This window comes from Diplodia corticola, assembly GCF_001883845.1.
Source record: "Diplodia corticola strain CBS 112549 chromosome Unknown scaffold33, whole genome shotgun sequence".
In the NCBI taxonomy this organism is placed as follows: domain Eukaryota; kingdom Fungi; phylum Ascomycota; class Dothideomycetes; order Botryosphaeriales; family Botryosphaeriaceae; genus Diplodia; species Diplodia corticola.
The window spans coordinates 119,779-143,261 of record NW_017971512.1 but is presented as its reverse complement, the minus strand read 5'-3'; the positions used below and the strand labels follow the sequence as shown (position 1 = coordinate 143,261).

The following is a 23,483-nucleotide window of genomic DNA, read 5'->3' as shown; positions in this document are numbered from 1 at the left end:
ACCCGAGGTTTCGGATCCGTTACGAGGGCTGGATGGAGTCGATGTCGAGTGGGCTTTCCTGGACTGTATGTCGATGTGCAGCCCACGGGATACGATTTGGCTTCTTTGACGGTCCTGGAGCAGGTTTTGTCACGTCCAGAGAATGCGGAAGCACTGATGGGTTGTCGTAGCTTGCAGCCTTGCGTCGTCTTCTGGAAATGGCCCTTGGTTGGTGCGTGGTTAACGCTCTGCCCCCGCTCATCATCTCGCAACCGGTATAGCCTTTGGGAGTCGAGTCACAATGGTAGCGTTGACGCTCTTCTGCGTAGCTGCATCCGTTACAAGGCGTGCCGGTGGATGTCTTTGGATCGACTGACCGTCGATGGCCACGAGAACCACGACGATGTTTACCAAGAAAACAGGCCGAAACTTCTCCCAGCAGTACTGGTGGCTCTGAACATTGAGCCAAGAAAACAACAATTGGACAGCTCTTTTATTGTTACCCCACGCTTTGCTCGTGTCCACGAGGTAGTACCGGCATCTTCAGCCAAGGAATATCTCAGACGAGTATGGGCGGCTGTGGGGAGGACGACCAACAGGGTAGAAGGAGTGACAGGCCAATCTTCGACGTGCTCGTTATCCCATAGGAAAAGGACACAAAGGCTACACGACACGAGAAAATCGGATCAAATACGTTATTGGCATCAAGCGCGACTTGTCGAGTTGAGGGACACTTGCATCTTGGGACTCGGACGCGACCAAAGTCAAACGCGACATCTCGTTCCACGTTCCATGGTTTAAGAGAGAGAGAGAGAGAGAGAGAGCATACAAGTCAAGCATTTACCAAAAGCCCCGCCCAAAAAAAAAAAAGAAAAAACTCCCCCATCATCCACAACACGCAGCCCAACGCACTCCGACCGAACCCACCACCTCAAGCGCCGCCGCCACCCCCAGCCTTCTTCGCCTCCTTCTCAACCTCCCCCTCAATCTCCGCCATCCTCCTCGCCGCCACCCTCGCCACCTCCCTCACTTCTCCCCCACACACCTCCCCCTCCGCCACAGCCTCAAACGCCCGCCTCCACCCCTCCCACCTCTCCTTTCCCCCCTGCTCTCCTTTAACGACAACCCACCCGTACACCTCCCTCCCCGCAATCATCACCCAGTCCGCCGCGACGGGGACGCGCCACTCGAGCGCTCGGCCGCGCGCCGCGAACGCGCGCGAGCGCGGGTCCGGGCGCGTGTGTTCGAGGGCGTGGGCGAGGGCGTAGACGCCTTCGGTGGGGGCGCGGTCGTCGAGGTGGGAGCGGGTGAGGCGGGCGGCGAGGGCGTGGAGGTTGCGGTGGGAGTGGCCGTTGGAGAGGAGGGCGTGGAGGGTGTTGTCGGCTTTTGGCTTGGTGGTGGGGGATGGGGGTGCTGGGGCTGGGGCTGCGTCGGTGGAAGGGGCGGCGGCGGCGGCGGCGGCGGCGGGGTCGTCGTCGGTGGCGAACATCGTGTCGAGGTTGTCGAGGGTGGGGCCGTCGTCTTCTTGTTGGTCTTGCTCGGCGGGGGGTGGGTCTGGGCTGGTTTCTGCGGTGGGGGGTCAGTAAATGGGATGCTCGGGAAGTGTCTTTGTCTGTTTTTCCCTTGGTTGGTGGTGGGTGGGGCTCACGGTGGAAGATGTCGGTCAGCTCGGCGTTGAGCTGGTCCAGGTCGGCAAACGGGTTCGGCTCGATGGGGGCATCGCGGAGGGCGGTGATGAGGTCGATGAGCTTCTCCTGCGAAGGGTGGTCGTGCGGGACTTGGGCGGCGACGCGGAAGACGATGTCCCACAGCTGCAGGATGCCGATTTCTGGCAGAAGCTCGTTGAGCTGCAGGGCAGCGGCCGAGGGCGAGGTCGGCGACTGCGGCTGCAGGTAGTCGTTGAGGACATCGAACGTCTTGTATTCGAAGGTCCAGGGGTCGTCGTCGAAGGGGACGGAGAAGTCGATGGTGAGGTCCAAGGATGACATGATGGATGGGTGGGAAGGTGGAAGACTCGAGTGAGGTAGCGGAAGCTTAGAGGGCGTGGCGGGAGCAAGGCGGATTTATAGGGCTGAGTGAGTGCTGTGACGTAGCTGTGGTTCGAAAGCGAAGCGTTGTGTTGGTCCCAGCAGTTGGCTGGGTGGGTGGCGCACTGGCCAGCCCGAGCATCTCAGCTGCCCCGATTTTCGCCGGCCCCCACCAAGGGGCTGTGATGCGGGGCTGCGCCTCCAGTACGTAGCACAGGGTTTGGGCTCATCATCTTATGGATCGCCCCTCGAAGCGTCCGCGGCTGGAGCCTGCCATCGACGTGGCACTTTCATGTCTACACGCTGGACCCTTTTTAGATCAATGTCGCTTTCGCCTGTTTATTATCTTGCGCTATCGGATTCAAATATACAGGACCGACTTTAGCTTCGCCGCACTTGCACAGTGGATGATGAAGAATCCCACATGGGTAGTGGGGTCTCCCATCCGGATGCACTTGCGCAGTTCGAACCTCGTGCATGTCTCGTTCAGATTTTAAGAGGCGCCAACTTCTTGTTATTGTGACTGTCATGCATGCATGCAAACAAAAGAGCGAGAGATCTAACAATCAAAAGAAACCCCCCCAATAAAACTCCAACACCCCACAACCAACTCCTCCACCCCTCACCAAGAAATCCTCATATCCGCCTCACTGGCAGAGAGCAAAGTTCCCCTTGTTGTCCTTCTCCGTGTGCGCCATGACGCCACAGAAGTCCTTGTGCGGGTACGTGAAGACGCCGCGCACGGGGCCGATCTTGGTCTTGTCGGCCGGCTTCTTCTGGTCGTACTCGAACAGGTGGCCGTCCTTGAAGACGGGGAACTCGAGCAGCGTGACGTCCTTGGCGTTGCAGTTCTTGTTCGGCCAGACGATGTTCTTCTTGTCGCCGTCGGCCAGGTTCTTGTACTCGTGCGGGTAGCCGCTCTTGGTGCCGCCCTTGGTCGCCGGCGCCGCGTGGATGTTGCCTTCGGCCTTGTTCTGGCTGATTTCGATGTTGCCGCCCGTGTTCTTGCAGACGAGCGTCTGTTGTGGGATTTGGTTAGCGCGAGTGGACTGGCTGCGGACGGGCTGCGGACGCCGAGCAGCGGGTGGTGTTCTTACCTTGTCGCGGACTTCGAGAGCGGGCGTCTCACTCTGGTTGAGGGCGTCGTTGAGGGGTGCTGCCGCTGCGCTGACGGCCAGGAGGAGGTAGCAAAGGCTCTGGAAGGCGTGCATTTTTGGGTTGTTGGTGTTTTGTGATGCGGTGGAAACTAAGGTACTTGGGAGAAGGAGGCGAAGATACTGTGTTGTCGAGTTGAATGAGTTTGATGCTGAGCGTCTGGTAGAAGACTGGCACCTCTTAAGTATCTCTCAAGGCATTCTTTCTTTAGAGTCTTTCTTGATCTGAGCCACATGGTGAGAGATCCAACTCGGAATGTTCGCAGGAACAGTGGGGCAGTTTCTTTTGGCTGATGTTGATTTTCTCGATCGGGAAAGTCGTGGACGTGATCCATGGAAGGTGTATCCTTCAGCCCCTTCAGCCCCTTCAGCCCCTTCAGCCATGTACCACGTAGGACAGTTACCGTAGGTCATGTATTACGTAGGACAGTTACCGTAGATCATGTACTACGTAGGACAGTTACCGTAGATAAATTCAACATGTATGCATACCATCGCACATCGATCCCGGCTTCTGGATTCTTTGACACTGAGCAGTCAAGGCGGCATCGGGGCGAGATTGGCATATACAGTTACCCGTATGAGTGCTTCAAGTGCCCATATCGAAGAGTGCACCATCTGTCGCAACTCAGCTGCTTTGCTTTGCGAGGCACGTGCGGCAGTAAGCTTACGCACAGGAATGTCAGCTCCCCTTGCGTCTGCCTGCAGCGCTGATCAACGATCGTCAGGCGTACAGGCCGTTCAAAACGGCCCCCATACCGACCCCGCCTCATCGCGCATGACATTCATTGCCTTTAACAGCGAACGTGGCTACCGAATACAGAAATAATAACACCAACAAGGCCACCACCCTGCAGCTGGATTTCATGGTCTGTGCACGTTCTAGTGGATGCTGCATCCGTTGGCTAGGGGCGGCTTCAATGGCGCAAGACGGGTGAGGCTGAAGATCGACAGGCTTACGAAGGAGCGACTACGTCTCTGCTGCCTTCGATTTTGCGTACCTGCCTGAGTTGTACCTTCCTGAACACGGTACATGGATGCAAGGCCAGGGGTGGCCGTTGGTTGTTCCCGCCGGGTATCCTCGGCGTGCGGAGGTTCTGATTGGCTAGTGCCCGCAGCGGGGGGGCTAGTCAATGGAACTGTTGCTGCATACACTGTGGCCGTGACCTAACAGAAATTGTCTAAACTTACGTGGCAATATGTCCGTATGTATCCTTGGGAGTACTCATCCCGTCTGCTGTTTTCGCTACTCCGAGACCCTCCAACAGTCCCGCCCCCCGCCAAGAACAAGGCAATGCCCATTAACATGCATCGCGACACGATTTGTCAAAAAGACGGCTGCGCCGGCAAGATCCTTGCTATTCCTCAGTCCTCGATCCGGATACGCCCGCATTAGCGCGCCCTCGTTGCCGTATTCCTCGATAAAGGGCCGCGAGCTAACGTGACGAACTAGAAGCCACGCGCGTTGCAGTTGGCAACGACGTGGCGCGGGTCCAAGTCGACGGCGGCGTAGGCGAAGCTACCCTGCGCGCCGATGTTGGCAAGGCCGATGCCGCCGATGGACGTAGTTGCGATGATGCGGGATGTGTCGAGCAGAAACCCAATTGGCAGCTGGAGTGATCCTGCTCACTTCTGGACGCCGAAAAACACCCTGTCCAAATTCAGCAAAATGCCTCGCGTCCGTCTCCTTGTCCGACGACGGTTGTACGGCTCCGGCGTCCGCCAGCAGGATGCCCGCGTGATTGGTGGTCATGCTTAGAGCGTCGATGAGCTGCTGCACGCCCTCGACGGTCGAAGTGTTGGCGTGGACGGGGATAGGATTAGCGCAGGCGTCTGGTCGTTTTGCGAGTAGTGCGTTCAGCAGCGGAGCACGCCTCGTCGCACGCACTTGCCGTGTGGGATGTGATGTACACCTGCTCAGTCTCTTACGTAGCACTTTGCCCACCATGGCGGCCACAACACTACTCGACTTCCAAGGTCGCGGCGTCGGACATGCTACAAGCCGGAGCGTCAAAGGTCTATATGCTTGCAACAGAGATATATTGACAAAGCTGAAATGTTATTAAGGTCCTCCGTCTTGAGTCCATCTGTGGAAGTGGTTGGTGATTAGACGTGTTACCCCCGGTCGGCGGTGTCACTTAGAGAGAACTGGATTTTGCGCGTGAGAGGCGAAAAAAAAAAAATGTAGAGATTACATGGAGAAATAGTTGCGACACAAGCCAACAGCCGACCGGCCGCAATGGACATCAAAAGAAAGCGGCAGCCACAACCTGGGTTTACAGACTGTAGTAGTTCTACCCTGCGCTCGGATGTGTCTCGGGCCAGGCCGGCAGTCAGCTTACCTTATTCGGCTAGCGTCGGCCCGACTTTCCGGATCCGGTCTCCGATATCAAAAAATTTCAACCTCACTCCGCCACCCCATACTAATTCTCACCACCACAGCACGACCGTCACCATGGCAAAAGATACGCATGACTCTCCGACGAGGAATCGAACCGAACTCTCGTTTTCAAAGGCAAAAAAGTATTTCTCTCCGACGGGGAATCTATTAATTATTAGTTTTTGCTTGCGGACAAGAATCGAACATGGAAGCTTACCGAACCCCGGTCTCCCGCGCTTGCTAGAGCAGATGCTTTGACAAGCGGAAATCATCACCACTAGACCATCGAAGACGAAGCTCCTTGAAGGAACTGATGGAGGCGCTATGGAGAAGAGCGCAGCAAAATAGGGTTATGTTGTGTAACACAGATCTTCTTGTGGAAGTGAGAGGAAGGAGCTTGAGCAACCGCGAGAAAGAATGTGTGAAACCCGGTCTCCCACTTTTGGACAAGCGACCGTGATGGATCTTCAATGACCCTACAAGCGCCTCTAACAGACCCCATTCCAGCCTAAAATCCAGAAAACAGCCCTTTAGATGACGTCGAGCATGAGCAGTGCTACTGACTTAGCTACCAAGAGCCTAGCCAGATACAACCTGCTGGTACATTTCACCACTTCAAGAGCATTTCACACAAAAGAGGCCACAACGAAGCCTCTATTATGCCGGCGAAAATCTTTTCGCTCGGGAACACGCATTGATGGCTCGATGATTCCAGAATCGGCGCGACATATTCAACTAGTAAAGCAAAGTACGTTTGCTCAGACATCGCTACGTATTGCCCACGACACCTTAAAGGGACGCTTTGTTTGGGACTAAACAGCTTGCACGCCTTACGGTAGCGCTGAAGCGTCGTAAGTCGTGCTCCTATTTCTTATCTGTCTCGTTCTCCAAACGACGATGGTACGTTGCTCGTGCAAATTTCAGCGTGTTTTTTCTTTTCTCTTTTCTCGGAGCCGTTGCAAAGATCGAAACCAGAAGTTCATAGACGCAGACTACATGACTTTTTCAATGTCTGCCTTCATGGATTTCCGGTGTTTCCTTCTCGCTGTCTTGCACCGAACCACCTACGGGCTTCATGCCTGCATCAACAACTTTCCGGTGCTCTGTTTGCTATCTTGTCCTAAGCCTGTGACAGTCTGCACGAACGAGATTCCGGCCTTTGATTTTGTAGTGTGTGTTGACGAGTGGAGTTCTTGGTTCTTTGCGTTGAAGAGGCTGCGCCGGACCGGGGTTTATCCGGCAGGTGGCGTTAGCGCGCTCGCTTAGGTTCGCGCGGGCTAACAACACCGGCGCACGCAAGTTTCTTAACACTCTTCAACCACGACACTCGACAATCCCGCGACCTGTTGCCCGCGCTCTCGACGACAAAATGGCCCCCCGCAAGAGCAAGAAGTCTAACGACACCCTGGCGTCTCGCCTGGCCCTCGTCATGAAGTCGGGCAAGGGTGCGTCCCGACTCCGGTCGCGTTTCCCGGTCGCGAAAACCCACTGACAGGCCCGCGCAGTCACCCTCGGCTACAAGTCTTCCATGAAGGCTCTCCGCATGGGCAAGGCGAAGCTCGTGCTCATCGCCGGCAACACCCCGCCCCTCCGCAAGTCGGAGCTCGAGTGTACGTGTTTCCCGATCCCACTCACCGAAAGCCTCCGGCCCTGACTCTCGCTCCAGACTACGCCATGCTGGCCAAGACCAACGTCCACCACTTCAGCGGCAACAACGTACGTTCCACCCATCCACACATGTCTTGCGCGGTTTCCCATGCATCACCTCGGCCATTTCCATGAACATGGGCATTGGGTGCACAACCCTTTGCCCGCCTTGAGAAGAAGCTGCGCATGAACCAGCTTCGGAGGGCAATCAGGTGCTAATAAATTAACAACAGATCGAGTTGGGAACTGCGTGCGGAAAGCTGTTCAGGTGCTCCACCCTCGTCGTGCTCGATGCCGGTGATTCGGACATCCTGGCCGAGCAGTCCGCTTAAATAATCGCTTCCCTTTGTCATCGACATACCATGGCTGAGATGAAAAATAAAAGCAACAATGATTATTTGAGTCTGTCTGTTCCGAAGTATGCGTCGTGAAGACATGAATGTTTTGAACAGCATGCTTTGCTCTCTGCGCAAAGAGTTGAAACCAGCATCACTCCAGTTCAATCGAGTACATGTCATGGTGCGACTGCTCCACTGAGTTTATATCCCCACGGAGCTGCCGGGGACGATGACGTAGGTGAGGCAACTACAGTGGTGCTGTGATCCTTCGAATCCGTATGCCTTCACCCATTCGCGCTCCGCCGACGGCAGCAGGCCACTTCGCATGGAGCCAGGAATTCCCCCAGCAGTACTCACAAGCCTCCCGAGAAGAGAAGACTCATCTCCGCTGCTCGAAACTCGAAATCCCTACCGATCCCGCAACCAGCACCGTCCCGAAGCCCCTGCCACCGTCCTCCACCAGCGCCAGCACAGAAACACAACCCAGCTGGCACCATACCCGTCCGTTTGCGAACCGGGATATATGTCCCACCACTTCCTCGCATTCTCGCAGTTTGGTGCTGAGGGAGGCTCATAAGCGGCGGTCGACCGTGGCTGGACGTGACCGATTTACGCCAGACGCCTTTCAGCCGGAACTCGGTGCCATGTGGCGTCAAGCGGCTGGTGGATGTACGGAAACGAAGACGGGAAGATGGGGCTGGAGGGGTGTCTTCTCCCACAGGCTCCCGCGCAACGCCGCAGAGGTCGGTGTCTCGTGCAAAACCCCCCCCAAAAAAAAAAAAAAAACAGAAGCACGTCGCTGAGGCTGGAGAGGGTGAGAAGGACTACGCACCATCAAGGCCACGTAGTCCGACGTCTCCGGGAAATATTCCCATGTCGCCACAGACTCCAGTGTCTTCTACCGGACAAAGGATGCGTTTCGCTGAGCCTGAAGAGGAACTGAAGGAAGGTTGCCTGGAATGTCGCCCCTCTCTCACTCACTTACTAGTAGGAGACCCGAACCCCCCTACGTGGTCGAGACGTGCTCTTGAGTAGTGAACCAAGTAGCTGCAATGTTCAAGTACGACTTGCGACATATCGTTGGGGGAACAAGCGTCGATGACAAACCGAGACACCCACGCCATCTGCATACCCAGAAAAGTGATTCAGATTGCACCAAGTCCTCCTATGTCGCGAGGCCTGTTCCAGCAGGCGATGACTCTACAGCCCTTCGATCTCGACTTAACACGTTCAACCAAATCGCTGCCCGCGCCCGAACGGAATATACGCATCAGCTGACCACCAACGCAGTGGCTAGCGCGCCAGCCAAATCCTACGCGAGGGCGGGGACCAGCCAGCCAGTTGCACAAAGCCTGACCCGGACCGCACCCGTCACATGTGCCAGACGGGGCTACCTAGGTAGTCCGTGAGCGCGCCCGATCGCGCGCGAAGGCTGGGGAAGTGGCAGGCATGGGCGCGATACGATACCTACCAAGCCACCGATAGAGCGCCGACATGAAAGAAGAAAAGAAGGGAGAGAAAAAAAAAAGTGCATCCTTTCTTACTGACGACGGCGACACGATCATGGCAAACACACGCGGACACGCTGTGCGACGTGCACGGCGAGCGACGCGCCGCGCCGCGGTGCTGTGCCGCAAAAGATAAGAAGCGCACGCACGCACGCACGCACGAGCTGCTGCAGGTGCCTTGTTTTGGGAGGGGGCGTTCGGGGTGCCATGTTCGAACGTCTGTGGGCATGTGTACGTGCATGAGACAGGGGGGGTCTCTGCGGAAGCGAGAGCGGGAGCGGGAGGGCGGCCGCGGGCGGGCGGGGTGTGCGAGGCGAGATTGGGGAAAGGGCGGAGGATGTGTGTGTGTGTGGGTGTGTGTGTTTTGTGAGGCGTTGAGCGCGGCTGGATCAAGGCGCCAACAACAACGTTCGGCTGCCGTCAGCAACAAGTCAGCCAATCCGGATTCGGTAAGATGCCTGATGACTAAGGCGGACATCCCTGTGCCACCTGCCCGGCGGGGTTGCCGTTCGGTGCGTCTCTTTGGGTTGCGTGGACCTTGGCTCTGCTCCTCTTTTGTTATTGAGATATCCCATCGGACAGAACCAAAGGATCCTGGAGAACATCTTCGTGGTACTGGCTACTTTATTTCGACTCACCGCTTCATGGGCGGAACTTTCCCGAAAACACTTCAGACTATGCTACATTTAAAGTGTACCAGCCCTTTCAAACAGATCTTCACTGCTGCTGATCATCATCGACTGTTTCGCTGCTAGTACTCATGTGCAATATATATTATTGAATAACATTCGTTCAAAACAACGCTGATCGTTAATTACTTCCCATTTAAAAGCACTACCACAGCCTAGCTACCGCTTAAAGTAGAATAAACAATCATTGGGTGACAGTAATCCAGGCTACACAATTCGGACGGTCTAAAACAGTAGCCACACTATCCTCCGTTTCGCATTGGGAATTGTTGCACACATTTCTCTGTCCGTAGGTGCCGATATTCCCGTTGCTTTGTTTAAACCTCGGATTATTCATGTGCCTGGGCAACCGACGTTGACAAGGCATGATACACCTGACAGACATGTCGCCTGACCCCTGCAGGCATATCCGCGCACAGTCTGAGCGCTCATATGATCTGGGTTGACCCTTGCCCTTGGAACCACTTAAGAAAGAGCTCCCGTACGCCCTCAGTCTTGGGAACTAAGGCTCTAGATAAGTCGTTCGGACGATTTAGCGATACCGTCTAAGAGCAATAACTCTCTCTCTCCGGCTGGCCAAGGCTCACACGTAAGGTTACGTAGGTCCCGACCTGGCTGACTGGAACATGCTGACGATTAGCTTCTGTAACTGGTGGGATTCACCACCCTTAATATCTACGGGTCATCAGCATTTACGAGGTATGATAGATTGCGTGGCCTAGCCTTTTCAGCGGCGGCAACATATCCGGCCCAGTGGGAGCACACGACAGTTGTGGGTGCAAGCAAAAAGAAAACCAGACAGTTTCTGGCTGCCTTTTACCAAGGTTTTAGAAGAAAAAGGGAAACTCTACCTTTTTTTTTTTCATTTTGGTAAAAGCGCGATATGGGGGCTTTGGAATAGTCTTTTAAGTAAAGTCAGCCTGGTGCATGAGCCGGGGCACGCCTGCGCAGGACCGGAAGCATGCCAAGTAACCGCGCTCCTGATGCGACTTGAGCCTCCCCCGTGATGTGTCACTCTTAACGCCATGTATCGTCATATCAATACTTGATCCTCACTTTATGGAGCTCATAGCATGAACCGAGGCCGGGTTCGTGTTGGAGTCACGCCTAATTGACATACTACATTCACTTACCAGTCCAATCTGACTTTCCAGCTTTCACTTTCTCGTAAGCCTTACCAAGGTAGCCAGATACCCAGCATTGCCTTTAGTACGCCCACTACCATCACGACATACGTCAGTTACGTGTTGATTTCAGACGCTGAAGCTCATCATCATCAACACATGATCACGGACAACCTCAAAGTAGACTGTTAAAGCCGACGGAAAAATCTTCAAACAGTCAAAGGGCGGATCGCCCACGACGATAGAATCACCAAAGACGACTTCCTCCGCGCAGTCGAACGCGTGCTTCGTATGCGGAAGAAAAGGGCCGAAAGAAGACAGAAAATCACCGTTGCCATTCCGCAAGAAAGAGTAGAGATCCCACCCACAAATATATAGCACACACCTCCACCCCCACCCACACACTCCCTCCCTCCCTAAGCCCCCACCGCGCCCTCAAAATCCCCCAAAAACGCCCACCGCCCCCTCGTCGCCAGCCCCGCCTCCCTCCAGCCATCCAGCGTCCCCTGCGGCCAAACCCACTTCTTATTCTTCCTCCCCGCCTCCGCCTCCGCCTTCGCCTCCCCCGCCTCCGCCTCCCCCTCTTTTCCGTTTCCGTTTCCGTTTCCGTCTTCGTCATCATACAACAAACGCAGCAAGCTCTCGTCGTGCGCGTTGACGACCAACACCCTCTCGTCGGCGTCGAACTCCTCGAGGCCGTCGATGCTCCAGAGGCAGTCGTCGAAGTTGTGGGGGAGGGTGCGGGAGGGGCGGTAGAAAGGGGTGGTGGCGGCGGCGGCGGCGGGTTTTTCGGTGGTGGCGGCGGCGGGGTGGATGGGGGTGAAGAGGCAGCCGGGGCAGGAGAGGGCGCCGTGGTGGTGGTGACGAGACTGAGGGGGGAAGGGGGAGGGGGTGATGGTGGTGGGGAGGGGGAGGTAGGGGGAGGGGCGGAACTGGGCGGGGTGGTGGGCGCAGTCCTGTGGGGTGGGTGGGAGATGTCAGCCTGGGACACGTTTGTTGTTGGCCGAGAGGGGAGGGGCGGACGAAGGAGAGGGGAGAGAAAAGCACATAGGGAGGAGAGAAAGAGAGAGGGAAAGAAATAAAAAGAAACCACACCACTCACCCCACCCATAAACACAAACGCCTCCTCCCCAGCCGCCGCCCCCGCCCTCACCCTCGCCAACCCACACAAATGCCCCACCGCATGCCCCGGCGTATCCAACAAATAAAAACTCCCATCCCCCCACCAATCCCTCGCCCTAAACCTCCCGATCCTGCCTGCCCCTTCAAACCGCACCTCCACCAACTCCCTCCCCTCCCACTCCACCCCCTTCACCGGCGCCTCCTCCACGCGCGGCCACCCCTCCCCAAACGCTTCCCTAAACCCGGGCCCGACGACCAGCTTCGTCTTCTCCGCAGGAAACCTCGTCACGTCGCCCGTGTGGTCGAAATGCGCGTGGCTCCACACCACGGCCTCGACTTCCCCCGCCGCCACGTCCACGCCCGCCGCCTCCAAAACATCAACGACGTCCCTCGGCCGCGCCGCGACTTCGCCTTGCCTTTCCCCCCGCTCCCCGCTGACCTCCCCGGCGGCGGCCGAAGCAGATGCGGATGCGACCGAATCTGTCTCCACCCACCTCACCCAAAACTCGCTCGCCGGATCGTCGACGAGGCGCTGCACGGCGGGGGCGAAGCCGGAGGTGTGGTCCTTGCGGACGGAGAGGTCGAAGAGGAGCTTGGCGCCGGAGCTCTGGTGAGTCACCAGGAAGGCGTAGGCGGGGCCGGTGACGCGGGCCTTTGGCGGGGAGATGGGGGGGTGCAGGAAGTGGGCGGCGGGGAGGGAGAGGCGGACGCCGCTGTTTTTTTTAAGGTTTTTTTTTCCAGCTTGATGGGGGGAGAAAAAGAAATGTAGGTGAGGGGAGGGGGGGATTGAGGAAGGTGATGGGTGTACTTACGTGTCGATGACGGAGACGGAGACGGTGGAGGTGGAGGGCGGGATGTTGAGGTTTGGCGGGGCTTGGGGCGGGGCGAGGAATTCTCCTTCGCCGTCGACGGCTTCGTTGGCTCTGGTCATCTTGGTTGCGTGGTTCAGCGTGGATGAGGTGTGTGCCTGCTCTCTCTGCTTGGGGTGTAGCTCTGGCAATGGGATTGGAAGGGCAGTGCGAATAAATGGTGCTGATGGCGGGTGAGCGTCATGGAAGCGGCGCGGTGGAGAGATTATATAGTAATCAGTCTGTGTGTATTACAAGAAGTCTCACCGGCTTCCGTTAAAGGCATACGACCCGGAACCTTTACTACCTGAACGGGCACTTTCCACTCTGGGTAATGCATCCGTCGGATCAACAAACCCTCCGAGATGGAATCCATCACATGTGCGACATCGGCAGAATGATGGCGGGCGGACTTCCGTTTTGTGAGACGCAGCCTTCAGCTGAGTTTAGTCAGCAAACACCCGCCTCTACCCATCAGACCAGCCCAACGTGCGGCATTGACGGAAACATACGGCGAGAGTAAGGTCAAGGAAAAGTCATGTTCCACGTCGGTGACCACGATGCGCAAATTGTTCGCCGACGAAGTAATCCTGTGTTTCGTACATTGACGCATTAACCATGATGTCGTCCCGACAATATCCATGTTCGGCAATCGGCCGGCAACAAGACGCCATGCGCCCCGGAAAGAATAACAAAAGAGGAAACCCAATGAGTGCATAGCAGGTATCATCAACGTCATGAATAACGGAAGGGCGGGCAAGCGACACTTACGCCGCCTGTTGCCGAATCTCTTCCTCATCCTTTTGGCTCAGCGCGCCCCTCTCAGGCATTGCCGTCGCCTTGACCTCCCTCTCGTCCAAAACGTCATCATCCCCTTTTCCCCTCTTCGCACGTTTCTCATGCATAAGCGCGCGGTCCACCCATCCATCGCCGCGTAGCATGCTTAGCCCTTTTCTCACAACGCCGCCATTCACCGACTTGGGGTCCATCTGATACATGGTGTTGATGACGGCCAAGCTCGCGACGAAGAGCAGCACATCCCCATTCTTGATGCCTCGCCACCAGCCACGCTTGACGCCGACCTTCCAAAAACTGTCGACGCTCAAGCGGAACGAGTACAGGAAAGTGGTGCGGCCGTTGTGACGTTCCAAGAAAGCCCACAGCCCGCCCAGGAAACCGGCGAGGAAGAAGCGCTGGGTGGGCAGGAAGTTCCGTGGCATGTACTGCTGAAAGAGGCAGATGCTCGCCCAGCTGGAGCCGATGGCGCCGGTGACGAACAGAGACATGCGGAGGATGGACTTCGCAAGGCGGTTGAGGGCGGCAAAGGGAGCATCGATGAAGGCCTTGTATCTGGCCAGCGAAAGGACACCGAAGATGACGGTGAAGAAACGAGCAAGAGCAGGGAAGGCTTGAATGAAATAGGAAATGTATGTTCGGGCGCACGACGGGTCGTGTGGGTGGAGGAGAGCGCAAGAGAGATTCTTGATTGCAGGGTGAGCGGGCGAGGTGATGGGAGCTATGGCGGTCAAAGTCCGGGGCAGAGTTGGCTTGTTGGGGAACATGATGGGTGAAACGAACAGACTACGGGCATGTCAGCTAGTGGGGCGTACCATGGTCGAGGCGACTTACGGCCAGCGCTGGCGGGAAATTTCGGCAAGGCTGTCAACCACTGCATATGTGTCTGGCCATGGAGCTTGCCCCGTGTAATGGGACGGCCTGGGCTGGATATACTGAGGCGAGTTCTTCAGTATGAAGCGGCCGTAGGCGTCGGGGAAGCAGTCCCGGTCGAAGGCAAATGCATGCAGCAGTTGGCCGCAGGCCACGGGGTACAGCAACCACGAGCCAAACCACCACGGACGATTCTTGAACAGCCCCTTGTCCTCCAAGGCATTGTATACGAACTCCAGCGAGCGTGTGAAGGCGTAGATGGCAACAGTGATTCTGAGCTGATCTGCGGGGCACAGGCCGAGCCAGAAGCCCGACAGGCTTGCGCCAATGGCGGGAGCGAGTCGCGAGGTGAGGACCTTTGTGACGCGAGGGTTGCGGCGGCGGAATGGCTTGGCGTTGTTTGCGAGGATGCTGTCCCGCAGGCGGAGGAAGAAGCGATGGAGGATGCGATGGAAGAAGAAGATCAGGGCGAGGGAGCTGGAGAGGCGGACGTTTCGCGACTTCCAGAAAGGCAATTTTGCACTGCAGCAGCATACGAGTTAGAGCAGGACATGGACGCAGTCGGTCGCGGACGCTCACCGTACGGGCCTGCGGGCAGAGAGCAGGCGGGCGGAGACGAGGTCCCAAAGCTTCAGCGCGGCCAAGGAAGACAAGGCGAGGCGCAGCGAAGCGCGGACGGCAGCAGCATTGTAGTCATCGGTGGCTTTGACAATGGCGTCGTAGCGGCGGGGTGGAGGAGCTCTTTGGCGGGCAGCAGGAGGAGCGCGGGAGATCAGATACTGATGCAGGAGCTTGTACTCGCGGGCGCTGAGGGTGTAGCGGAGAGCGTTGCGCATAACCGGATCGAGCTTGTCGGGCTTCCCGGAGGAGGATGCGGACGAGGAGGATGAGGGTTGCGAGCTCATGATGGCAGCAGTCGCATGGCAAAGGCTCTCGCGACGACAGGAGAAATGGTGGTCGAAGAGGGTGCTCTGGCGGGAGCTGTCTGTCGAGGCACACGAGTGGCAGTGGTGACCTCGGCTCTTGCCTGAAGCGGCAGCCAAGCGCTTGTGACGCGCCGCTCCTCATCACACTCGCCGGCCGAACGCCTCCCCCAGCTTTCTGCCCCGCGTCCCATCGCATCCAGCAGTGGCGTGCAATCTCCGGGGCGGAACTGGACGAGGTGCGACCAGCACCGCTGGGTTACATCACGTGCGGAGTGCGGAGTGGAAGAAGCACAGATTAGATAAGGCTGGCAAAGCGGTGACAGTCCCTCTGCTTCAGCCACCAACACCTTCGGCCGCGACTCGGCGCGCACAGTTCAGCAAGAAGAGAGAGAAGAGAGGTTGCACGACAGCGCAGCCCCGATGGCGCCCTCGCTTAGGTACAGTCATGGACGCCACTGGCACTGGGGCTGGCTGCGGCTCCCAGCGAAAGAAGCCACTAGCCAAGACCACCCAAGCTCGCCGTCTTCAATCTTTGTTCTTGCACAGCCCAGGTGTTGTGGAGCAGCACCGGCTAATTCCACAGCCCCAAGGAAGCCAGCCATGACGTTGCCATGCCATTCACGCCCTTCGACGCCCTCACCGCCCGCGCTGCGGCTCCCGGCTTGACCACGCAAAGGGCGATCTGCAGCCCGAGCCGCCGCGTTTCCATGAATACGGCCCCCGGCCGCCAGCGCAGCCGCTGATTGGGTCGAGGTGCCTGGATTTGGGGGCTGCACTCCAGGAGGCATCGCCGCCTTGGGGGCCAACTACCCAACCCGGCATCGTCGCTGCAGCCTGCCCCAGCTGTACTGCCTGGAATCGCCCCGTTGCCCCTAGCACGCTGCCCATCCCGTAGACAAGACTTGTGCGCCCTTTGTCTATATAACTTTCCAGCCGCCCGTCACTTGTCCTACCGCAGCAGCCTCCACAGCACTCTCGTAATCCTCTGGCCCCCACCGCCCATCATCCACCATTCCAAACGAGCTAGCCGTGCGCCGCATCCTACAAGCTTATCCTAGCGTCATCATGGAGAAGCAGCAGCAGCAGACCGGAGGTATGTCGTCTCCGTCCCCCTCCGCTCTTCCTCCCCAACAGCCTTCCCCAATTGAACTGCACCTGCACCACCATGGCCATGGATACCGCTGCCCCGCCATACGAGGCCGAGAAGCCAAAGACACCGCCCGCGTCCGGCGAGGAGCCCAAGCCAAGCGTTGCGCCCGCTGAGCCAGCAGAAGAGAAAATTCCCGTGGACGTGGTACCAGACCGGCCAGCCGCCGTGCCTGCGCCTTTGTCCGACGAGAAAATGCCCGTCGAACCGCAGCTTGCGCCCTACCCCTCGTCGCCCGCCGTGTCTCCAGCCTCGTCGCCATACCTCACCTCCGCCACCACTCCGCCGCCGCCACTGAGCGTCTTTTCTTCCCCAGACACTGACAGGCCGTCATCAGTCGCCATGAGCAACTACCCCAACGACCCTTCGCAGCAGCCTGCCGCACCCGTGTACCCCGACCACACCGGTTCTACCAGCCCCCACCAGCAATACACCATCCAGCCCGACCACGCCTACCAGCAGCCGCCCTACGACCAGAACCAGTACTACGCTCAGCAGCAACACCAGCAGCAGCCCCAGCAGCCGCCGCTGCAGCATCAGCCCGCGGGCTCCCAGCAGTACCGCACCGCAACTCCTCTTGCCAACCTGGCCCGCTCCTCGGCACCCGTCGACTGCCCTGCCTGCGCCAACCGCGCCCTGACTGTGACAAACTACCAGACTGGCAACACCACTCAGTAAGCCACCATCCATTTCACCCCTACCAAGAAGAAAAAACTAACATCTTCTCTCTCCACAGCGCCTGGGCCTTCGGCGTCTGCATCTGCCTCTGCCTCGGCTGCATCCCCTACCTGATCAGCGGCACCAAGGACGTCCAGCACAAGTGCGGCAAGTGCGGCGTCCTCCTCGCCACCTGGCACCGCTCCGGCGGCACCGAGGTGCACATGCACGCATAAAAAGCCGCTGCCCTTCCCCCTTCGCCATGCCCGGGAAAACGACATCTCAACATCTACTCGGCGCGGCCATGAGTCGAGAGCTCTTTGGATTATTCCCCCTACCTTTTGTTTTTGATTTTTCTCCTTCATGATACCTCTCTGTACAGCTTCCATCTCTCTTTTTCCATCAACGCAACTGGAAGAGCGGGCGGTGGCTGGAGTTCGAAACGCGAAATGGCGGAGCTGTGCGCGCGTGTTGATTTTTTGTAATGGTAGATTCTTCTTTCACGTACCATGTGCGATGACTGTAATGTAGAATCCAGAGACCAAAATCTCTTCCAACTACTACTTTGAAAGACCCCCCGTTTCTTCATACCCACGTAGTACTGCTTCTTCTACCACGCGTCACCGGAACCGTCGCACCACCGAACGGCGTCTCGTCAACGCAAAAAAGAAAACAAACCTCGTTCATCCCACGAAACCGAATCCCTGCAAAACCCTCTCCACGAACCTAGCTTTTCCGTCCCCATTTTTTTTTTAAATTTGTTTCAGATGACATCCTTCCAACAGGAACGAACCACCACTAAATATAGTAACCGCCCCGCCACAAGTAGTATTTACTGACGAACCACGGGAACTACGTCAGCGCTTGTTATTGGCCCGACCGCGCTGGGTACCCTACCGTACCTACCTAGGTACGTGTCGCCGTCTGCGGTTGCACTACTTGGGCTTGCGCCACGCTACGACGACGCGCTAATATCAATCAGGAGGAAAGACAGGAAGGGAGGGAGGGAGGGAGGGTACGGCACGTGCCGGTACGCATGTGAAAGACGTGTGGCCGTTGCTGCTGCTGCTGCACGTGCTGGGGCGTTGTCATGCGGAGGTTTGTTGGTGCTGGCTGGTTGGAAAGAGGGAGGATCAGGGCACGTGGGTGAGGGTTGGGCGAGGAGGGGGGTTTAAAAGGGTGCCGGTGGCTGGCTGGCTACATGTGTTTCTTGACGTGGAGCATGCGGATGCGTGCTGGGGAGTTGCAGAGAATGGGACCTGCAATATGGATCTGAAAAGCACACTTTCTTTTTCTCCGCTCTTGCGTGTTATTGGCGGATATCATTGCCTCCGCCGTACTATCTCGTACTCTGCAATAATAATGGCGGAAACCCGAGCCTCAGGAAGGGACAATGGAAGGCTGCGTCGTTGTTACCGAATCCGGCGATGCAGCTTTGTCGCATGCTGATGAAGATCTGCAGCCAAGGAAAATGCGTTTCGATGCTCCAATGTGATGGTCAATTGGCAGTAGCCGCGAAGTCCGCTTTGCAAAGGGCGGACAAACGGACAAGGCAAGAGGAGGGAAGCGAGAAAGTCGACCGTCCAGTACATCCTGAATGCAGGTTTAGTAATGTTACTGCCCCCAATTCTTGGATAGTAGCGTTTCTCAGAGACCAGCAACGTCCTTTTCATATAGACCCTGCAAAGATACCCCCATGCCGCTTCCTCGGCTGATGCAACGCACATACCGGCGCCGCCGACCCGGTGCCTCAGAACGCCCGCATGTCATTTGCACAAAACGTTCACGCAGGTGCGTGATCCTGACCAAGACGCGGAAAAGCGGCCAGATCTGCGGTGGCCCGAAGACCGACCATCGGTGAGCCCGTCAGTCAACATAAACTGGGAGACGCCTCCGAGACTCTCCTGCCAGCAGAACAAGCGCCGAAAGGATTACCTGAGCTTTCGGCAAAGTGTGGGATGAGCGACTTCGGGTCCGGTAGGCTGAACAGGTATTACAGTACCATGACCCGAGACGTGCAGAGATATCGTGGTGCAGGACATGCCCAGGTATCATGGTGGTTTAATATCGACTGGCAGCATTGAGCAATGATTGTGAAGAGCATAAAGTGTTCATGATGGCTTCAAGTAAAGATGGCATTTGAGCGAACTGATGCGTTGGCGGCTTGAGATCGAAGATAAGCTTCTGATCTGCGTTCGATTTCTCCCCGAAAGGGCGAGTTCGACAGCGTGCTTTAATTCCAATCTTTATTCGAGCAAAGTTGATTCCCATAGGTTGCTGGAAGGCAAGCTTCCGCTTTAAAACACTGCCCGCCACCTGTCCCTGGACCACTCACGAGCGCCGCCTCAACTGGATCCCGTGCCGTAGCAACACCAGCTAGTCGCTGCGAAAGATGCATGTGAGATCCAATGCAGGGTCGTTCCGCGCGCTCACCCAATGCGTAGGGGGGCTTCGCTCGTTTGGCGTCTGCGCCTGCTTGCTGTCACTCACATGATACGCCCGGGGCCAATTCAAAAGCAGACGGTGTCCATGGTCCTTCTCTCACTTCTACTGAGCCATTCTCGAGTTCTGTGGCTTCGATGACTGAAAAAGTCGAGAAAAAGTCACTTGCCAGTTTCTTTTCTTTGGGAATGACTGTCTTTGGGCTCAGCGAGTAGACGCATCCGACAGATCTTGCTCAGTGAAGATAGACGCCAACCTTCATCATTTACTACTAGTGATGGGGAGCAAATCTTCAATCTCGAGTTCATGTGGACAAGCCATTTACGGAAATGCAATTTTCGAGAAGTGCGATGTGAGATCGGGAAATGCGCCTTCTTTGCGGCGTGAACCACGACGAGTCAAGGGCGGTAATTTTCGCGGTTCATTCTGCAGAGCTACGTGCGTAAATATGGACAGACTAACTTGGTCTGGTGATCGGCACTGCAGTCACTGGGCGTTGCAGATATTGGTCTGAATACATAAAATTAGACGTGCCGCGGAGCATCTTGACTCTCGGCTGCAAGACAGTGATAATGGCTCTAAAGCTGGCAAGGAAAATGAGCCGAAGGGAACCCATACAAGTTGATGAATTACTTTCCTTGCTGCTGTGGCGGCAGTGACTTACCAGAACCATTCCGATGATCATGACCGAATGTGATACATACACCATCAATTGTTACTAATGAATATAGAACTCGGAAGTAAATGAAGACCGGCATTAAAGAGTCTCCGCGTTGCAGATTGAGAATATTTTGGATTCATCAGTCCTGAATCCGTACGTTCAACAAGTGGTGATGATCCTTGTCTGCATATGCAGGGAGTGGGCATGTTTGCATCGTCTTTAGTGAGCGGACAGGCCAAAAGCTGAAGTGGGTGAAACTGCAACAGGCGATAAAGAAACATGCACTTTGCGAAATATGCGGCACGAACCAGTAATAGGTATGCCGTCGCCCGCTTACATGCATATGACATGTAGCGGGGTACATGCAGGGCATGCCGAGTTTGCCCAATCGACATGCGCCATGACTTAATACATCACTGCTCATGCGTTGACACGTAGGACAACAGAGAGTGAAGAGGAGCAACAGCCAGCTCAAAAGTTTGCAACAATCGCACGTTCCCCTCAGGCTCGACAAGATTGCTTGTGGCTTTGAGCATGGCGACAGTTTCCCAACCCAGACCCAACGAAATATACGAGCTGGATCCAAAAGGAGATGTTATTCTACTATTGGCAGTCCCGCACCATGCATCAGGAGACTCAGAGCCAGAGATCCCCCAAGAGGAAGAGAAATCCGCAGAAGCAGTAGCAGTCGAAGCAGCTGAAAAAGCCGCAGCCCCGTCCTCCGACTTTTACACCCCTGTTCCGGAGTCTGACCAAACGTCAACCGAAGCAGCCCCAGAATGGCCTGCAGCCGAAGAGTCTGCTCCTCCGTCATCCATCGATGAGTATCCCGAGGAATACGAAAAACTGGACGACCCACCTCCACCTGAACCGGAGCCCGAATATCAGTATTCCGAGCCATACGAGCCATCGACCGACGCCCCTCCACCCGACGAGCAGATTCCAGACATCCCGCTACCCACGGAGCAGATGCCCAGCGACGAGCATCCCTCGCCATACTCGCAACCGCCGTCCCCCCCTCCCCCCGACCAGCCCATCCCAGAGGCCCCGCCGCCACCATCCGCAAAAGAGCCCTCGCAAGGCCCACCCTCCCCCACCAACACCCTCCGCATCCTCGCCTCATCCAGCATCCTCCGCCTCGCCTCCCCGCACTTCGCCCACCTCCTCTCCTCCACCACAACCAGCCCGCAAGACTCCTCCCCGGCCCCCGCTGAGCTCGACTTCACCGCGCTCCCCTCCCCCTCCGCGCTCCTCACGCTCCTCCACATCTTCCACTTCCGCACGCGCGCCGTACCGCGCGCCGTGTCCCTCGAGCAGCTCGCGCAGATCGCACAGCTCGTCGCTGAGCTCGGCTGCCACGACGCCGTGTCGCGCTTCGCCGACGACTGGATCCGCAGGCTGCAGGACACGCTGCCGACGGAGGTTGATGGCTTCGGCGCCCCAGCCCGCCGCTGGATGAGCGTGGCGTGGGTGTTTCGGCGCGAGCGCGAGTGGCGGGTCGCGACGCGCGTGGCGCAGCGGTGCGCGCGTAGGCCGCTGGGCGAGGGCGAGTGCGTGGCGGTGCCGAAGAGTGAGATCGGTATGTACGCCTCTTTCTTTTTCTTCCTTCTTTTCTTTCTCTTCTTTCCTTCTCTTCCTCCCTCCCTCCCATCCTCTCCGTCTCCTCTCCCGTCTCCTCTCCCCTCCCCTCCCCGCCCCGCCTCGCACTGCCCCACCCGCTCAAACACCCTCCACCCTCCCTCCCTCACACCCTCACCAACCACCCCCACTACTCACCCACCCACTCACACCCTCAACTCACAACCACTCTGCAGACCACCTCAACCGCACCCGCTCCCACGCCCTCACCCGCATCCTGCACGCCCTCCACGCCCCCCTCGCCGCATACACGCGCAGCCACGCCCGCCCCCGCTGCAGCGACGCGTGCGACTCGCTCGTCCTCGGCGCGCTGACGCGGCGGCTGCACGCGCGGGGGTTGCTGGCGTGGTTGCCTGGACTACCTGTACCTGTCCAGAGTGGCGGCGACGGCGACGGCGATGGTGATGGTGATATAGATGTCGATGTCGATGCTGCGAGTGGGGTTGTCGAGGATTTCTCGGTGAGGGGCCTGGCGCGGTGGGTGGAGGGGGGGTTGGATGTGCCGTCTGTGCATGGGTTGGTGCTGGGTGGTGGTGGGGGGAGTGGTGGTGGTGGGTGGAATTTCGAGGGGTTCGTGGCGGAGGAGCGGGAGCCGGAGGGGGAGCAGGTGCCGGAGCCGGAGCAGGAGACGGGGGTCGTTGAAGAGTTTGACGGCGCCGCGGCGGGCAGTAGGGCGGCGGGTGGGGATGAGTGGGGGGTGTGGGGGACGTCGATGGTGAGGAGGAGGAGGAGGGGCAGGGGGATGGTGAAGGGGAGGGTGGGGGGCAGGCAAGGCGGCGGCGGCGGCTGGTTTGATGACGACTCGACGCCGCCGGGTTATGACGAGGTTGCGCCGCCGCCCCCGCCGCCGGCGCCGGAAGTGGAGGTGGAGGTGGGGATGGGGATGGGGAACGGGGGAGGGGCGTGCGATCCGTTGAGGGAGATGAAGGCGAGGGTGGCGGAGATTGCGGCGGGGTTTAAGGGGTTGGAGCTTGGGGTGTGAACGGGGTTGGCTTGCTGGCGATGGGATGATCTTCTTTGGGTTTGTGGGGAGTTCTGAGTGTAACGTGTCAATGCTCTTTGAACGAGTGGTAGGATTGGTTAAATTGATTCTCTCCCCCAGAAAATTGAGATGGTCTGGAATTGCAAACAGTAGACATATCTTGCTGTTTTTCCGAAGGGCTTACTTTTTGTGCTGAATCTGCTCGTTAGAGGCGATAAATTACTAACACTTAATATGCTGCATACCTGACGCTGCTCGTCATCAGTTCTTCGGGATGATGTGCAGCATTAGTTTCAGTTGCTCTACATCATGGGATGTCCCAAGTAAGAGATCAGGAGAAGGAAGGCGAAGAGCCAGCAAAAGTAACGACAATGATAATGATAAAGTATAGTGTCTTTCGACTGTGAGCGTTCATGTTAACAGCTTTACTACGGAGTAAGACAGAAGCGTAAGAGGGGTTTATATACTGAGCACTTCTGTCACGTGGTCTTGGCATAGCGGGTCGCAAATTCTCATAACTGCCCAACCAAGGTATTGAATCTCGCT

General features: G+C 57.2%; 7 protein-coding genes across 7 annotated transcripts; 3 read left to right on the top strand and 4 right to left on the bottom strand.

The window, feature by feature from the left end:
* Positions 1-910: 910 nt before the first annotated feature.
* BKCO1_3300043 (uncharacterized protein) lies at positions 911-1,967 on the bottom strand (the record flags this gene model as incomplete). The annotated part of the gene is made up of 2 exons (XM_020274541.1): positions 911-1,545; positions 1,628-1,967. The coding sequence occupies 2 exons, from the start codon at positions 1,965-1,967 to the stop codon at positions 911-913; spliced, it is 975 nt and encodes a 324-aa protein (XP_020129340.1).
* A 686-nt stretch (positions 1,968-2,653) lies between these two features.
* On the bottom strand, positions 2,654-3,217 carry BKCO1_3300042 (ribotoxin; the record flags this gene model as incomplete). Its single annotated transcript, XM_020274540.1, has 2 exons — positions 2,654-3,025; positions 3,104-3,217. The coding sequence occupies 2 exons, from the start codon at positions 3,215-3,217 to the stop codon at positions 2,654-2,656; spliced, it is 486 nt and encodes a 161-aa protein (XP_020129341.1).
* Positions 3,218-6,909: 3,692 nt separating this feature from the next.
* BKCO1_3300041 (60s ribosomal protein l30) lies at positions 6,910-7,519 on the top strand (the record flags this gene model as incomplete). Its single annotated transcript, XM_020274539.1, has 4 exons — positions 6,910-6,985; positions 7,046-7,150; positions 7,207-7,256; positions 7,421-7,519. 4 exons carry the CDS (start codon positions 6,910-6,912, stop codon positions 7,517-7,519), a joined length of 330 nt encoding a protein of 109 aa, XP_020129338.1.
* Positions 7,520-11,262: 3,743 nt separating this feature from the next.
* BKCO1_3300040 (n-acyl homoserine lactonase) lies at positions 11,263-12,899 on the bottom strand (the record flags this gene model as incomplete). Its single annotated transcript, XM_020274538.1, has 3 exons — positions 11,263-11,802; positions 11,949-12,681; positions 12,781-12,899. The coding sequence occupies 3 exons, from the start codon at positions 12,897-12,899 to the stop codon at positions 11,263-11,265; spliced, it is 1,392 nt and encodes a 463-aa protein (XP_020129339.1).
* A 684-nt stretch (positions 12,900-13,583) lies between these two features.
* On the bottom strand, positions 13,584-15,389 carry BKCO1_3300039 (uncharacterized protein; the record flags this gene model as incomplete). Its single annotated transcript, XM_020274536.1, has 3 exons — positions 13,584-14,397; positions 14,446-15,006; positions 15,064-15,389. The coding sequence occupies 3 exons, from the start codon at positions 15,387-15,389 to the stop codon at positions 13,584-13,586; spliced, it is 1,701 nt and encodes a 566-aa protein (XP_020129373.1).
* A 1,186-nt stretch (positions 15,390-16,575) lies between these two features.
* Positions 16,576-17,450, top strand: BKCO1_3300038 (lipopolysaccharide-induced transcription factor regulating tumor necrosis factor; the record flags this gene model as incomplete). The annotated part of the gene is made up of 2 exons (XM_020274535.1): positions 16,576-17,231; positions 17,294-17,450. The coding sequence occupies 2 exons, from the start codon at positions 16,576-16,578 to the stop codon at positions 17,448-17,450; spliced, it is 813 nt and encodes a 270-aa protein (XP_020129372.1).
* A 3,401-nt stretch (positions 17,451-20,851) lies between these two features.
* BKCO1_3300037 (uncharacterized protein) lies at positions 20,852-22,937 on the top strand (the record flags this gene model as incomplete). Its single annotated transcript, XM_020274534.1, has 2 exons — positions 20,852-21,896; positions 22,132-22,937. 2 exons carry the CDS (start codon positions 20,852-20,854, stop codon positions 22,935-22,937), a joined length of 1,851 nt encoding a protein of 616 aa, XP_020129377.1.
* Positions 22,938-23,483: the final 546 nt, after the last annotated feature.